Consider the following 16,495-nt stretch of genomic DNA (forward strand, 5'->3'; position numbering starts at 1 on the left):
TTCTGCTGGGGAAGGGGTTAAGAGGTTTTATTCCCTCCCTAACTTCAGGGGAAAATCCCTACCTGGGGAAACAACCTTTCTCAGAGAGGTGACCTTGGTTAAAACACATAGTGCCAAGAAGGTGACCAAACATATTAAGAACAGTATGCCATATATGCCAGGTCCCTTGAAACAGCAAGGATGGACCGGCTCCCGACAATGCTGGATTATTTTTTCTGAATTACTCTTTCAACTGGGTATGTCTTTAAATGTACCTAATAAGAAGTTGACTGTAATTGGCCTCATTTTTATTCCATTGTGTCCTTTTAATCCTGACTACTATGTAATCAGTCATAGAAATTATAATATGAGATTTCAAGAAAGTAAAGTCAGGCCTTTGAGGCATTTTTTTTTCTCATTGGTATTTTTCCTGGGGCAATTTTTGAAAGAGTTCATAGGTTTTTCGCAAAATTTGATGAGGAGTAACAAGTCCCTAAGGTGTATTTAGTAGTTTATAGTCTTATAGTTTAATTGACAGGTAGCTAAAAAGTTTTCAAATAGACATTGCTTTAATTTTTTTAATCCTCACCTGAGGATATGGAGAGAGAGAGGAAGGGAGGGAAGAAGGTGTGTGCCCAATGGGGAATTGAGCCACACTAGCCAGAGCTACATTACTTTAATTTTGTTTTATTTCAATACTATTTGATAATAGGCAAAGTTTACAAATAAGAATTACTGAGAAGGCTTATAGTTTACCACATGTCTAGATTTTATTGTGTTGGTAAACCTCAAGAAAATATATAGACAGTATGTATAATTTCTTGTCTGTTCACTCCATTTTTAAAATGTTCTGTAGTCATGTTGAATATGAAGTGATCCAGAATAATTGAGGTTGTCATTGGTGAAGAATTCTGAACATTTGGATCATGTTCTCATTTAGTTCTTTAACTATGATTAGGTAGAACTTCAAAATTCTATCCTGGCACTTTTGTACCTTAAGGATCAAAGGAGGTATGTGAAAAAGGAATTGGAAACTGTAAAGTACTAGACATATATAAAGTGTTATATACTTTGCTTTAAATAAAAGACCCATCTATCTTTAGAATATATTTCAGACTTGCGACCAGCTCCCTGGGCCAGAGGATGGAGGGTGTAGGCCTGTGAGAGGCTGTGGCTGGCAGCTACTGACCCATAGGGGAGGGGACAGCGGTCTTCTTGGCCCTAGCTGGGTTGCCATGTCCCGCAGGGCTAAGGTCGACTTCTTGCAGCACTACGCAGTCTCCATCCCCTTCTCCTTTCCCTGGGGCCTGTCCTATCTCCTGGCCTTGTAACTCGAGAGACCATTTCTGTATGTAGCTGGAATGAGAAAAATGATGAATTCTCAGTTCCCTGACCATACCCGCCAGCATGGAATCGGCCATCTTAATGTGTGAGCAGTAGCTTTAGTCACTAACCTCTCTGTTTACCCTTCTAGAGCTGGAGTCTGCACACTGCAGCCTCTCGCCAAATCTGGCCCACCACCCTTTTTTTTGTAAAGCCTGTGAGCTAGAATGGTTTTTATATTTTTTTAATAGTTGAAAAATTCAAAAGAATAACGTTCCGTGACAGGTGAAAATGATATGAAATTTAAGTAAAAATACAATTTTATTGGAATACAAAAAAAAGAATATATTTTAAGGGAACCATGACCATGTGTTCATTTACATGTGGGCTGCAGACTAGGAAGAAACTTGCTTCAGTAATAATAGTTGAGTGGTTCAGTGACCTTCAACTGTCATTTACTGTCTAATGTTGAAACACAGATGGCATAGTATGACACGCTATGCCACTGAATAAAAAATGTACTTTTCTCACCCTAACCTGTTTGGCTCAGTGGATAAAGCATTGGCCTGCAAACCAAAGGGTCCTAGGTGTGATTCCAGTCAAGGGCACATACCTTGGTTGCAGCCTCCTCTCTAGCCCAGGTCCTGGTCGGGATTCTTGCTGGTGGCAACCAATCAATGTGTTTTTCTCACATCAATGTTTCTCTCTGTCTTTCACTCTCTCTTCCACTCTCCCTAAAAAAAAAAAAAACCACCCTCCCTCCCACAAAAAAAAAAAAAAAAAAAAAAAAAAAAAAAAAAACCTATGGAAAATATCCTTGGGTGAGGATTAACAACAATAACAAAAGGTTCTTTTCTCTATTCAAGTTGCTATTTTACTCTTTTTGTTATTACAATCTTTCTTTCCTAGCTGTCAGATTTGTACTATAGGAAGGTAAGATATAGGAAAGATTTGGGGTGAAGTAGTAGAAAAGAGGGAAAAATTTGTTTTTTCTATCATAGAATGAAAAATACTGTTATTTTACCATACTAAATATGGATGTTTACTTGTATCATTGTATATTTGATAAATTTAATTTTTTCTTTTAATCTGAATTTTATAATTGGGTCTAAATTATTATCTCAGTTATTGCACAAGTAGCCTTAACCCAAATTTGCTAACTTAACTCTGTTTCTATAGTTTTCAGCATATGATTTCATCCCTTCATCAAAATTAAAGCCTTCCCAAGGAATGTCAGTCAATGATGATTTATGTTTTAGCAGAAAAAGAGTATCAAGAAACTTATTTCAAAGTAGTCGGGATTTTAACTCAGATTCACTTCCTGTATGTGCTGCTGGTAAGTAATAGGTGCAGATAATTGATATGTTGAACTAAGTGAAAGATGTCTCTAAACTTTATAGTTTATTTAAGGGCTCATAGAACTTACAATCTAGTAGGCAATTTAGATTCAGTAAATATTTGTTAAAGATCTGATAAGAGTGGACACTTAGACATAAATTGTCTCTTAAGACCCTGGAGGGGCTTCTCATTGAAACCCTTTAAGTCCTAATATAAGTCAATATTATTGAGTATCTCCTATGTGTCAGGTACTTTCCCAAGTACTGGGCATATAGCTGTCAACAAAGAGGAAAAGCTTTGTGCCTAGTAGATCTTGCAGTCTGTTTGGAATGAAGCAGACATTAATTAATGTAAAACAGATTAGATGGTGATAAATGCTATAGAAAAAAATAAGCAGAGAAGAGGAATATGAAGGAAGTCCTATTTTAAATAATGTATTGAAAGAAAGCCATAGTCAGATAAAAATACATGAAACAAACTACATAGATATCAAGAGAGAAGAGCAAATAATTCCAGGAAGAGGGAACAGCAAGTGCAGAGTATGGAACAAGTTTGAGAAAGATCAAAGAGTCTGTTAAGTCTGGAATGAAATGAATAAGAGGAAGAGAAGGAGAAAATGAAATTCAAGAGATATTAGGACCCTAGTCTATTTGTCTCAGTGGATAGAGCGTTGGCCTTCGGACTAAAGGGTACTGGGTTCAATCCCAGTAGGGGGCACATGCCTGGGTTGTGGACTCAGTCCCCAGTAGGGGGCATGCAGGAGGCAGCTGATCAATGATTCATCATTGATGTTTCTCTCTCTCCCTCTCCCTTCATCTCTGAAATCAATAAAAATATATTTTTTAAAAAAGAAATATTAGGTGTTCTTATTTATAAGACCTAATGGGCTATTGAATAAACTTGACATTTACTCTGAATGAGGGATATTTTGAGGAAAGAAATAATATCATTTGCTTTGTTTTGAACATTATATTTATTTATTGTTTATTTTAATATATTTTTATTGATTTCAGAGAGGGAGAGAGAGAGAGAGAAACATCAATGATGAGAGAATCATTGATCGGCTGCTTCCTGCACGCCCCCTACTGGGGATTGAGCCTGCAAGTGCACAATGGCATGTGCACTTGACCACAATCAAACCCAGGACCCTTCAAGCTCTAGACCAGTGATGGTGAACCTTTTGAGCTCGGCGTGTCAGTATTGTGAAAAACGCTAACTTAACTCTGGTGCTGTGTCACATATAGAAATTTTTTGATATTCGCAACCATAGTAAAACAAAGATTTATATTTTTGATATTTATTTTATATATTTAAATGCCATTTAACAAAGAAAAATCAGCCAAAAAAATGAGTTCGTGTGTCACCTCTGACACATGTGTCATAGGTTTGCCATCACCGCCCTAGACCGATGTTCTGTCTACTGAGCCAAACCGGCTAGGGCTTGAACATTATATTTAAAATAGACTTAAGGAGGGCAAGGGTGAAAACAGGGAGTCTGTTGTAGTAATCCAGGCTAAAATTGATGGGGGCTTTGACCAGAGTAGCAGTGAATGTAATTAAAGTGATTAGATTCTGATTATATGTCAAAGGTAGAGTTGACAGGATTTGTTGATGGATTGGGTATAGAGAGGGACGGAGGGAGAGGGGAGAGGGAGGGAAAAGTCAAGAGTACCATAAGGTTTTCTTGGTTAGAGCAACTAGAAAGATGTTTAATTGCCTAAGTAAGTGTTACAGAAAGTAAATATAGTAGTTCAGAGTACATTGGTATTGGCATGGGCATATCAGTCAGAAAAGACATTGAAGAGGAGATAGTATTTGAATTTCATCTTTTTGGGATGTATACGATACAAGTAGTTAGATGGGAAGTATGACAAGTGCAAAGGCTTAACATTATTGAATTTTATTTTTTTTTTAAGAAAGAGAGGAAGGGAGAGGGATAGAAAGAGAGAAACATTGATGAGAGAGAAATATCATCCATCAGCTGCCTCTTGCACACCCCTTACTGGGGATCAAGTCCACAAACGGCATGTGCCCTGACTGGGAATCAAACCAGTGACCTCTTAGTTCTTGGGTCGATCAATGCTCAACCACTGAGCCACACCAGCTGGGCTCAAAGGCTTACATTAAGAAAGGGCTTGAGATATTCTGGGAGCTGTGTAAAGACAAGATTCACTGTAGATGGTCAAAGATAAATTTGGATCTAGAGATCCCTGTAGCTAAGCTGCTCATACTGGTAAGCTATAGGGACCTATTGGAGATTTGTTGTTGTTATTGTAAAGGAAAAAAGCTAGTTGATAGTTATTTACAAATGGAATAAAAGGAATAATAAGGAAAATTTGATGACTAGGGGAGTAGAGAAAGATGTCAAAACTTAACACCTGACTAATTAGAAAAATGATCATGTATGTGTTAACAAAATTAGTTGGAAATGAAAAATATTTTATAAGGTAAAGATGGAGTTTGTCATAGATGTTAACATTTATTTAGTATCCAAATGATATCAGTTACTGAAATTTGTTGACTATGAGTTTGGACACAATATTTAGAAAACATTGTTATCCTAGTAGAATTTATAGATCTTTATGCAGTAGTATTCCATGGTATTTTCATATAAAAATGAAGTGTCATATGATTGTATAGTTTAATGTTTATTTTCGGGCCTGCAATTGAGGCATGTGCCATTGTCCAGAGTTGAACCCAGGACCCTTCAGTCCAAATGCCAATGCTCTATTCACGAGCCAAACCTGCTAGGGCCTAGTAGTACAGATTTTAAATAACTGAATGATAAGACAACATATAACCCAATTCTAGATTGGATGTTACAGATTATAAGTATATAGGAATTCAATGCTCTATTCACGAGCCAAACCTGCTAGGGCCTAGTAGTACAGATTTTAAAATAACTGAATGATAAGACAACATATAACCCAATTCTAGATTGGATGTTACAGATTATAAGTATATAGGAATTCAAGAAAGGAAAAGATAATCGGTATTGAAGTGATTTATAAAAATACCAAGAAAGAGGCTGGACTTTAAAGAACAAAGGGTTGCCCTAACCGGTTTGGCTCAGTGGATAGAGCGTCAGCCTGCGGACTCGAGGGTCGCAGGTTCGATTCCAGTCAAGGGCATGTACCTTGGTTGCGGGCACATCCCCAGTGGGGAGTGTGCAGGAGGCAGCTGATCAGTGTTTCTCTCTCATCGATGTTACTATCTATCCCTCTCCCTACCTCTCTGTTAAAAAATCAATAAAATATATTTAAAAAAAAAAAAGAACACAGGGTCTGTGATTGGCAGTGAGGCAAAAGGCACTACTGCAGGTAGGGAGAATAACAAAAGCATGAATGTGAGAATTAACCTAGAAGATGTCCAGTACCTGAAGGATAAAGGAACTTGAAATTATAAGAAGAGAATTTTTAAAATAGTTTCAGAACTGCAAGTGATCAGCTGATTTTATATATAAACTAGAGGCCTGATGCATGAAATTCATGCAAGAGTAGGCCTTCCTTCCCCCAGCTGCTGGCACCAGCTTCCCTTGAAGCCCTGGCTTCATCCAGAAGGTCATCCGGAAGGACGTCCAGTCTAATTAGCATATTACACTTTTATTATTATAGATAAATGAATGCCAGAGAGGCCATTATTACCTTCTTTAATTCAGACTTATTCCTCTGCCTAGAATTAACCTTAACTAGCCACAGGAGAGGGAAAGCAATCTGGGAAGTATACCTGGATAAGATTGGAAGCTATGTGAATGCTGTGTTATATGTTAGGAAAGAAGGAGACGTGTTTTGCAGTAGAAATTTTTTGGGTTGAGTATATACTACAAATACTAGGAAGAAGGAAAGCCAGGTCTGAAGGAACATTCCATGATAAGAGAAGGGCGCATGTAGGAAGAAACTGCCTTTGTCTGCATTTTTCAATATGCTTTTCTCTGTACTTTACCTGTCTATTTTCTGTCCTTTAATCCCTGCCACTAATCAGCTCTGCCAGTAGCAAAAGCTTTATGCCTTTCTTGCCTGCCATGATCACTATCCATGTATTTTTATATTTACTTCCACACAAATGATACCATTTATGAGATTAGATTTATTCATGAAATAAAGCTAACTTTTATTATATTTTTCTTCTTCCTTCCAAAGGCACTACTGGGACTCATCAGACAAATCTTTCTGGGAAATGTGGACAACTTGGATTTTCACAGATATGTGGTAAAACTGGAAGTGTGGATTCTGACTTACAATACCTGGGGACAACTAACAGTTATCAAGATAAAGGTTTCAATTCCAAATTTATTTAAATACAAATGATGTATAAATGTTGTGTGGGGTTTTCAATCCTAGCTTGTATGTTATTTTGTATAATCATATTCATCAAAAAAGTTAAATTTTAGTAAAAATTTTCATAACATTTAAATAGCTATTACCCCAAAATGATAAATACCATAATCTTCATATAAATACTAGAGGCTGGCCCAATGTATGAAAATCGTGCAAGAGTAGGCCTTTCTTCCCCAAGCTACCGGCACTGGCTTCCCTCTGGCACCTGGGCCCCAGGCTTCCCTCAAAGCCCCAGCTTCCTCTGGAAGGACGTCCGGTCTAATTAGCATATTATGCTTTTATTATTATAGTCACTGATTAAAATTAGAGTTTCTACTCATGGTGGAGATGAGCATTTTAATACCAAGTAATTGAACGTAACATTATTCATTAAGGAGTACTGTGAGCAGAAGAGAGTTATTTTCCATAACAGTTTTAAATTTTGAGGCTATTTAGAATTTATTATATTCCCTGTTAGGAACCATAACTTCCTGACTAACTTTCATTTCAGATCTCTTATATGTCTGAAAGATATAGAACAAAAGGAAGATTTGAGGCTGTCAGTCATATGGATTTTGGATTTGAAAATGTTTTTTTTTCTTCCATGCTAATTAATAGCTTTATCGAGTATTATTTAGAGGTAGGAACAAATCAAATATTTCTAAGAGATATTTTCATTTTTGTTGTACACTTACTAAATTTTTTTGAATGATACCCATGTATGTACCTCTTTCTGTATTTGGTGGTGAAAAGTAATTCTCATTTGAAATTAGTAAAGAGGATTTAGTTAATATAGCACTTATATTTTAACTACCTTTTCCTCCATCCACTCCAAAGGGCCATGTAATTCCATAAAGTTTTCCTTTGTGGTGTTCTTCCCAATAAAATAATTTATCTTTCTTAATAATATAGGTATTTCCTAAATCTTGGCTAGATGCCTTTGGGACTCATAATTTTTTTTAATATATTTTATTGATTTTTTACAGAGAGGAAGGGAGAGGGATAGGGAGTTAGAAACATTGATCAACTACCTCCTATACACTTCCCACTGGGGATGTGCCCGCAACCAAGGTACTTGCCCTTGACTGGAATCGAACCCGGGACCCTTGAGTCCGCAGGCCAGCACTCTATCCACTGAGCCAAACCAGTCAGGGCGGGACTCCTAATTAATAGACGTAGAGAGGATTCTCTGTGTTTCTTGGCCTGTTCCTGTTTAGGATATCCCTAAATGGTTACATTACCTTTGAAGGCTACCTTCACTCTCAGTGCTTAATCAAATCTTTGTAGTGCATCTAATTTTCTATAACTTCTCAGAATACCTATTATAGAGCAGTGGCTAAAGAGATACCATGTTCTTCTAAAGTCAAGATTTAGAGAGGAACCAAATGGCGGCATAGGTAAATACCGGCTCCCACAACCATAACTAAAATACAGAACAACCATCATCCAGAAACACCTGGAACCTGGCTGAATGGAAATCCTACAACTAGAGAAGTAAATAAAGCACACTGAGACTGGTAGGAGGTGAGGAAGTGCAGAATGGGTTGGTTCGGCACCCATGTGTATCATTTTTTTTAACCGGGAAAGAGATCGTCTCTGTGGAGGCCACCCATGAGGAGCAAGGGGTTCCAGCCCCACACCAGAAACCCAGTCCAAGGCCCTGGAGCTGGGAAGAGCAGTCCCTATAACTATGGGCTGTAAAAACCAGTGCAACTTGGGGCTCAGTGACACTGAGGCTGCTGGAAACCCAGCTGTTCCTCTTAAAAGGCCGACACCACAAACAGAACTTACAAGGTCCTGCTTCCTCTGAGCTCCAGCACCAGGGCAAGGCTCTGGGAGACCCAGACACATACAAGAAGGAACTGGATTGTCTAGCATTGGGGCAAGTACACAGAGGCAGCTTTCTCTCAGACAGAGTTGCTTGCAAGGATCATTGTTCCTATGCTGGGACCTCCCAGTAGGTTGCAAGGCTGACTGGTGCCATTTCTTTCTTTTTTTTAAATATACATTTTATTGATTTTTTACAGAGGGGAAGGGAGAGAGATAAAGAGTTAGAAACATCGATGAGAGAGAAACATCGATCAGCCGCCTCCTGCACACCTCCTACTGGGGATGTGCCCACAACCAAGGTACAATGCCCTTGACTAGAATCGAACCCGGGACCTTTCAGTCCATAGGCCAACACTCTATCCACTGAGCCAAACCGGTTACAGCTGACTGGCGCCATTTCTGTTTGCTCCGCCCTGGTGATTCCCTAAGACCCTGCCTCATCCAATTTACAACCCCACCCAAGCTGTGTGCAGCAGCTTTTGCATATGAATGGCCTGTTCTTGCTCAGGCTAAAATCTGTCAAACAAGCTGCAGCTCCAAACCTATCAGTTAACCAGTTAACTGCCACGCGTCCAAAATGGAAACCATCCCCACACACTACAATATTTTCAATTTAATTTAAAAAATCAATTTGCAATGGATATTATAAAAATAAATATATTACAATTCAGGTGTTCTTGAATATTTCAGTTGAAAATTCTTACGAAAAATTATTTTAAAGTTGGTCAGGGCTGCCACTTAGGGAAAACATTTTTTTTTTAATTCTTCCAGAGGACATTTTTAATTATTTTTACGTAGCACATACACAATAGGGGGGAAAAGTATTATTTACACTTAGTTATTATTAAAATTGTCTTAGTGTATGATAAAGTTCAAAACACAGTACAACACATAACGGAACATTACATTGTTTATAAAAGTATTTGGTTTCTTTTTGCTATTTTGTACCAATACTAGAAGAGCATACCAAACACTTTTTCAACGTAAGTTTTATTTTTCAATCAGCAGATATTCCCCCAAAAAATGTCGTTTGTATAATCTGGATGGCAAGTCAGTAGTATAACATTTTCTTTTCTCAGGTTGTGCTAATTTATGTTTTTTAATTAATTGCCTGATTACCTGTAACTGGAAATCACCAAGTGTAATATTGCTAGTTTTTTTGCGGCTGTAGACACACGTAGCGTGTGGGGAAGGCCCGCTGCTTGCGTCTATAGACACTTATGGTGTACAAAGGGTAAAGGGCCCAAGACCTGGCACCAGAACCAGCCTGCCTTGCTTCATAGCTGGGCCTCATCTGGGCACTTCCAAACCCAATACAAAGAGGAGGAATCTGCAGATCTCTCTGTAGCTCCTACTGGGTGGCCTTAGGCAGAGACTGACTTTGCACCTCCCTGGAGACCCAAGAGCCAGTGTACCCAGTGGTCAGTGTCAGACCGTATCAGATTATACCTCTATACATCCATAAGCGACACACTTAAGGGGCAGATTCAGTGAGCACCAAAGCTCCACTGAAGCAAGTACTGCTCTAAAAGGGTGTCTCCTGCATAGCAGCTCTCCCATTGTAGTTGCAGCTTGTCCTCACAGCCAATTGGCCTCGAGGTCAATTCCTCCCAGTGACACCAACAGCAATCAAGTCTCAACTACAACAAGACTGTGCTCACAGCCCACAAAGGGGTGCACCTAGAGTCCTCAGTTCAGGTGACTGGGAGGCTTAGCCACTGGGCCCTACAAGACACCTACTATACCAGGTGCAATGGGCCACTAGTCTATACTAATAAAAGGGTAATATGCAAATTAACCATCACTCTGCCACAAAGATGGTGGCACCCATAGCCACAAAGATGGCGGCGCCCATAGCCACAAAAATGGTGGTGCCAGCTGGAACCAGCCAGAGCGAGCAGGACGCTTGGCTTCCTTTGGGCGGGACACTTGGCTTCTTTCGTCACCCCAGTGACAAAGGAAGCCAAGCCTCCCACAAGCCCCTGCCAGCTGCTCATAGCCGGCCTCTGGGCGGTGGCTATGGAGCTGGTCCGGAGTGGACGGGATGTGGCTCCGGCCCAAAGCAAAGGTGGGAGGTTGCGGCCAGAGCGAAGGCCCAGGTCCCAGGTGCCAGAGGGAAGTCGGTGCTGGCAGCCAGGGGAAGGAAGGCCTATTCTTGCATGAATCTTCATGCATCAGGCCTCTAGTCATTTAGAATTGAAGGTCGGATAAAGAGCTTCACAGACAAGAAAAGGTTAAAGGAGTTCATCACTACCAAATCAGTATTATATGAAATATGGAAAGGTATTCTTTAAGAAGAAGAAGAAGAAAAAGAAAAAGGTCAAAATATGAACAACAAAATGGCAACAAATACATACCTATCAATAGTTGAATCTAAAAATCAAAATAAACAAATAAATCTAATGAACAGAATAAAATGGTGAATAAAATAGAATCAGAGGCATGGAAGTGAAACGATTCTCAGTGGGAAGGGCGGTGGAGGTGTGGGAAGAGATTAAACAAAGATTTTATGTGCATATATACATTACATAGGGGCACAGATAATGGGGTTAAGAAGGCCTGGGGTGGGGTGGGAACCAGGTGGAAGGGGCAATGAGGGTGAAAAAGAGGGACATCTGTAATCTCAACAATAAAGATTTTTAAAAAAGGAAGTCAAGATTTAACTTATTAGTAAGTTATACATAAAAATTTTGTCAAGACCACCACCTCCTCAGCTAACATTCTCCATGGTATTTCTGAAGGGCCAGGAGTATGAATGCCAAATGCCAAATCGTCTAGAAGTTCCCATCCCAATTTTAAATGCTGCAATGAACCACGCTAAATGTTGGACGTGTTGGTTTCTTTTGTTATAAACATTGGATCTCTCTATGTATATAAAGAAATCTGATGTTTGATTTCTTTGTAAGAAATATACAGAGTGTCCTTCCTAAAATTATACACACTTTAACAGCTGATCGCTAAATTTTGAAAATGAAATGTGTTTTAATAAAATTGCCTTTATAATTATTAAAAGTATATGTACACATTAATGAGGAATACCTTATATTTAAATCTCTTAAAAAAGGAATATATAATTATACCCTGGCATGGAAGCATCAGAATCTATTAATAGAGCACTTAATTGAAATCAGGAAATAAAGTTTTCATTCTGTATATAAATTTTGACCACTGTAGCCCATTTTCCACCCAAATAAGATTTAGGTAGTAGCAGAGGTTCTAACCTTGTGAAAAATGAATTAAAAGTAAATAATATATATTGCTTAAGTCTTCAGAAGAATGTTGTATTTGTTAGTATACATAAGCTAGGTCTTTTGTCATGGAAAATATTCCAAAAAAATATTGAAGGAAAATTTAAGGGAACCCCTAAAAGGTACAAGTAGACTTTTATATTAGCTGAGGAGTAAAACGAAAAAGTCAATAAAAGGTAAGAAAAAACGTAATAAATAAGAAGCACAAAATAAGACGGTTGAAGTAAACCATATCAGCAGTTGCTATAAAGATAAATGGACAGAGTGGACATTTAAATAACAGAGATGATTAGATTTTTAAAATTTAAAAGCTAAGTTACACCCAAAATAGATCAGAATAGAATTGGAGAAAGTAAAGCATGCAAAACATTCTGTAGTCCCCTCTTATTCACAGTTGTGATTTCTATGGTTTCAGTTACCTCACAGTTAACCTAGATCCAGAAATACTAAATGGAAATAATAAATTTATTTATTTTACCCAGAAATAAATGATTTATAAGTTTTAAACTACGTACTGTTCTGAGTAGTGCAATGAATTCTCTCTCACACTTGTCCCACTGAGAACATGAATCATTTCTGTGTCCAATGTATCCACTCTGTATACACTACCCAGATCAACTGTTGTGGCATTGCAGGGCTTGTATTCAAGTAATCCATATATTACTTAATAGTGGTCCCAAAGCACAAGAGTAGTGATGCTGGCAATTCAGATATGCCTTAGAGAAGCCGTAAATTGCTTTCTGTAAGTGAAAAGTTGAGTACAGTACAATAGGATGTTTGAGAGAGAGACCACATTCAATTCATGTAACTTTTATTACAGTACATTGTTATAATTGTTCTCCATCACTACTCCTAATGTTCTTTTTATTAGTAGTTATTGTTAATTTCTTAGTCTGCCTAATTTATAAATTAAACTTTATTCTAGATAGTATGTACAGGAAAAACATAGTATATATAGTGTTTGATAATATCCAGGGTTTCAAGCATCCACTGGGGGTCTTGGAACCTATCCCCATGATAAGGAAGTAACTACTATACTAGACAAATACTCAAAGCAAGTATAAAATATTGATATTAAGGAATATACACACTAAAGCTAAAAACACTTTTAGGGCTAAAGAGGATCATCATAATGAAAAAAGAATATTTCACTAAGCAGATAAGACTTTTTAAAAAGTGTGTGTGTGTGTACATGTATGTGTGAGTGTCTACATATGTAATTTGACAAAATTACCTAGAAAAAAATTAACAAATCTACAAATGTTAGTAGAAAATTTGAATAGGATAAAGAATTTTGGAATTAGATGATACATAATATTTGAACAACACAATAACTTTGTCACAGTTATCTCAGAAATATAAAAACTGAACAGATGTATAATCATTAAAGGAATTTTTAATTAAAATGTTAACCACAGAAACAAAATATCCCAGGCACAGATGGTTTTCCTTGTATTCTGTGAAACCTTCAAGGCAGAGGTAAACCCTATCTTAGACAAACTAAAAGAATTAAGGAAGAAAGAAGGCTCCCTAATTCATTTTATGAAATAAATATAGCCTTAATACCATGACCAGGTAAGGTCAATAAATAAAGCAAAATAAATGGTGATCCAGTTTCACTTTTATGAAAGTTAAAGTCCTAAGTAAAGTACTAGCAAACCAGATCTACATATTGGCTATCGATGTGTTTTTTAAATTTGTATGTTAAATATTATGCCTAACTAGCTGTTTTCAGAAAAACCTGTAATTGAACCTTATCACATATAACAGGAGAAAAACTATATAATTGTGTCAATAGAAGCAGTAAAAGCAATTGATGAAAAATCAACATCCATGCATACTTACAAACCCATAACTAAGAATAATTTTCTTAACCTGAACAGATACCTGTTAATACCAATAGCAAATATACTTAGTGGTAAAATATTAGAATTGACTTTAAAGTCAAGAACAGACACAAATGCTCAGTTAACTACTGCTAGTGAGCATTTATTATTAATCCCTTTAATATTTGTTGAGACCAGACACTGTTCTAGGATCTAAAGATCAAAATCTAGTAGAGGAGAAGATAGTAAGAATGAAAGTAAGTGCTAAGAAGAAAAATAAGACAGCATGAGGGTATAGAATGTGATAGGAAAGGCCTCTCTGAAGTGATAACATTTAAGCAAGCTTAAATGAAATGAAGCTGTGAACCACATGGATATTTGGAGAAAGAACATTCCAGTCAGAGAGAACAACTAAGTACAAATGCTATGAAGTAAGGTCATATTTGGCCTTGTTGGAGGAATAAATAGCAAGGAACTCAGTGGAATGATCAGTGGGGAGAATAATTATAGGTGATAACATTTGGCCTTGTAGGGCATGGTAAGGATTTGGGATTATTCTGAGTGGGTTGGGAAGTCATTGGAGGTTTTTGAGAAGAGAAATAGCATTATCTGGCTGCCTTTACAGGATCAGAGCTGCCGCGTAGAGATTAGCCTTGGCAGGAGTTGGGGCGGATACAAAGCAGATGAGTTAGGAAGTGATGGCAATAGTAAAGGTAAGACATGATGGCATGGCTTGTTTTAGAGGAAGCAATGAAAGTGATGAAAAATGGTTAGATTCTGGTACCCAGCATGGTTGTAAAGTTTAGAAACATTAGTAATTTTATTTTACATATATAGTAATGTAATATGAACAAGCCACTTATTCTGTATTCACCCAAGTTTCCAGATTCAGTGATCATTCTGTATCACTAGTTTGGAGCCAATGAGATTTGTTAATGGATTAAATCTGAAGTTGAAGAGAAGAGTCAAGGATGAGTCCAACACTGTTGGTCTGAGCAACTTGAAGAACAGAGCTACTGTTTACCAAGAGGAGGAAGATGAGGAGAAACAGATTTGACTGGGAAATCAGAGTTTTTGTTATAGATATGTAATGTTTGGGACATCTGTCTCTTCAGAGATGTCAAGTGGCATTTTGATGCTGAGTCTGGAGTGTAAGGGAAAATCAGACCTAAAAATTTGGGAGTCGTTATCTATCTAGGGAATACCTAGCTCAAAATTAAAAATATAAAATTTGAGGAGGAAGAAACAAAAATTGGCATTGTTACAGATAATACATGGTACAGTGTAATGGTTTAGAGCACAAGCTTGGGAGCCAGAATGCCTGGGTTGATATCTCAGTTTTATAATTTCCTAATGTCTGACCTTTAGTTATTTACTTATTATCCCCTTTGTACATTTTTTTAATCTGTAAAATAAGACTAATACCTATTCCCACAGGATTGTTGTAAGGATTAAATTAGTTAATACATGGAAAGTGTTTAGAATACCACATGGCACATAGTAAGAGCTCAATAAACATTAGCTCATCATTATTATCATTATAGTCACCATTATTATTATAATCATTATTAGATTACATAGACTATTCAAAAGGATATACAGAAAACTATTAAAATATTAAATAATTTAGCAAGTTTGCCAGGTATAATATTAGAATGTTAAGTTAAATAAAGTTCCTGAATACCAGCAACTTTTAGAAAAATGTAGTTTTTAAGAAATTATAGAACAAAATTTGTAAATATATGGATATCTAACAAAGATTTGCATGTCCTTTATTGTAATAGCTAAAATACTTTTTTGAGAGATGTGAAAGAAAATCTGAATAAACTAAAAGATCCCATATATAAATAGGTATATTTATTTATTTACATAAGTATATTAGTACATGTAAATAAATTTATGTAAATAAATAAATATGTATTTTTTTAATCCTCACCCAAGGATATATTCTTATTGATTTTATTTTTATTTTTTTTTTGAGAGAAACATCAATGTGATAGAGATACATTTATTGCTTTCCTCCTATCAACACAGCCTTTTGGTGTTCAGGACAATGCTATAACCAACTGAGTTACATGGCCAGGGCTAAAAGATCCTATATTTTTAAACAGGGAGACTCAATAGCAGGAAAATGACACTTATTCCCAGATTAATCTGTAAATTAAATGTCATTTCAACCAAAGTCCCAACAGAATCTTTTATGGAGACTGACAAGCTGATCCTGAAATTCATATGACAGAATGGAGGGTCAAGAATGGCCTAGATCAGGGGTGGGCAACCTTTTTGTGAGTGCGTGCCAAAACCAGAAAAATCTCTGACTCCAAATTCTTCTGCATGCCAACCCTAATTTTTTGAGAACATGTTACGCCTACTTGATATCTCTTAAGGTGTACGTATGTGAAGAACCTTGAAGAAATAATAAAATTCATTCAAGTGACAAAAACACAGTATATGATGAAAAATACATTTATTTTTATTTTTTTTTGTTTGTTTTTTTCATGTTGGAATTTATTTTTTTTTTATTTTTTTTAATATATTTTTTTATTGATTTTTCACAGAGAGGAAAGCAGAGAGATAGATAGAAACATCAATGACGAGAGAGAATCACTGATTGGCTGCCTCCTGCACGCCCCAT

At 36.9% G+C, this 16,495-nt stretch overlaps 1 protein-coding gene across 2 annotated transcripts in view; it reads left to right on the top strand.

The window, feature by feature from the left end:
- The window catches only part of FAM179B (family with sequence similarity 179 member B), a 155,328-nt gene that overhangs the window by 26,973 nt on the left and 111,860 nt on the right, over positions 1–16,495 (top strand). For both annotated transcript variants that reach the window (XM_015557361.1, XM_006777725.2), the window contains exons 2-3: positions 2,482–2,638; positions 6,780–6,914. In XM_015557361.1, coding sequence (XP_015412847.1) covers positions 2,482–2,638; positions 6,780–6,914 — 292 coding nt within the window. The remainder of the gene's footprint in view (positions 1–2,481; positions 2,639–6,779; positions 6,915–16,495) is intronic.

Source organism: Myotis davidii, unplaced genomic scaffold (genome assembly GCF_000327345.1).
Source record: "Myotis davidii unplaced genomic scaffold, ASM32734v1 scaffold409, whole genome shotgun sequence".
Classification (NCBI taxonomy): Eukaryota; Metazoa; Chordata; class Mammalia; order Chiroptera; family Vespertilionidae; genus Myotis; species Myotis davidii.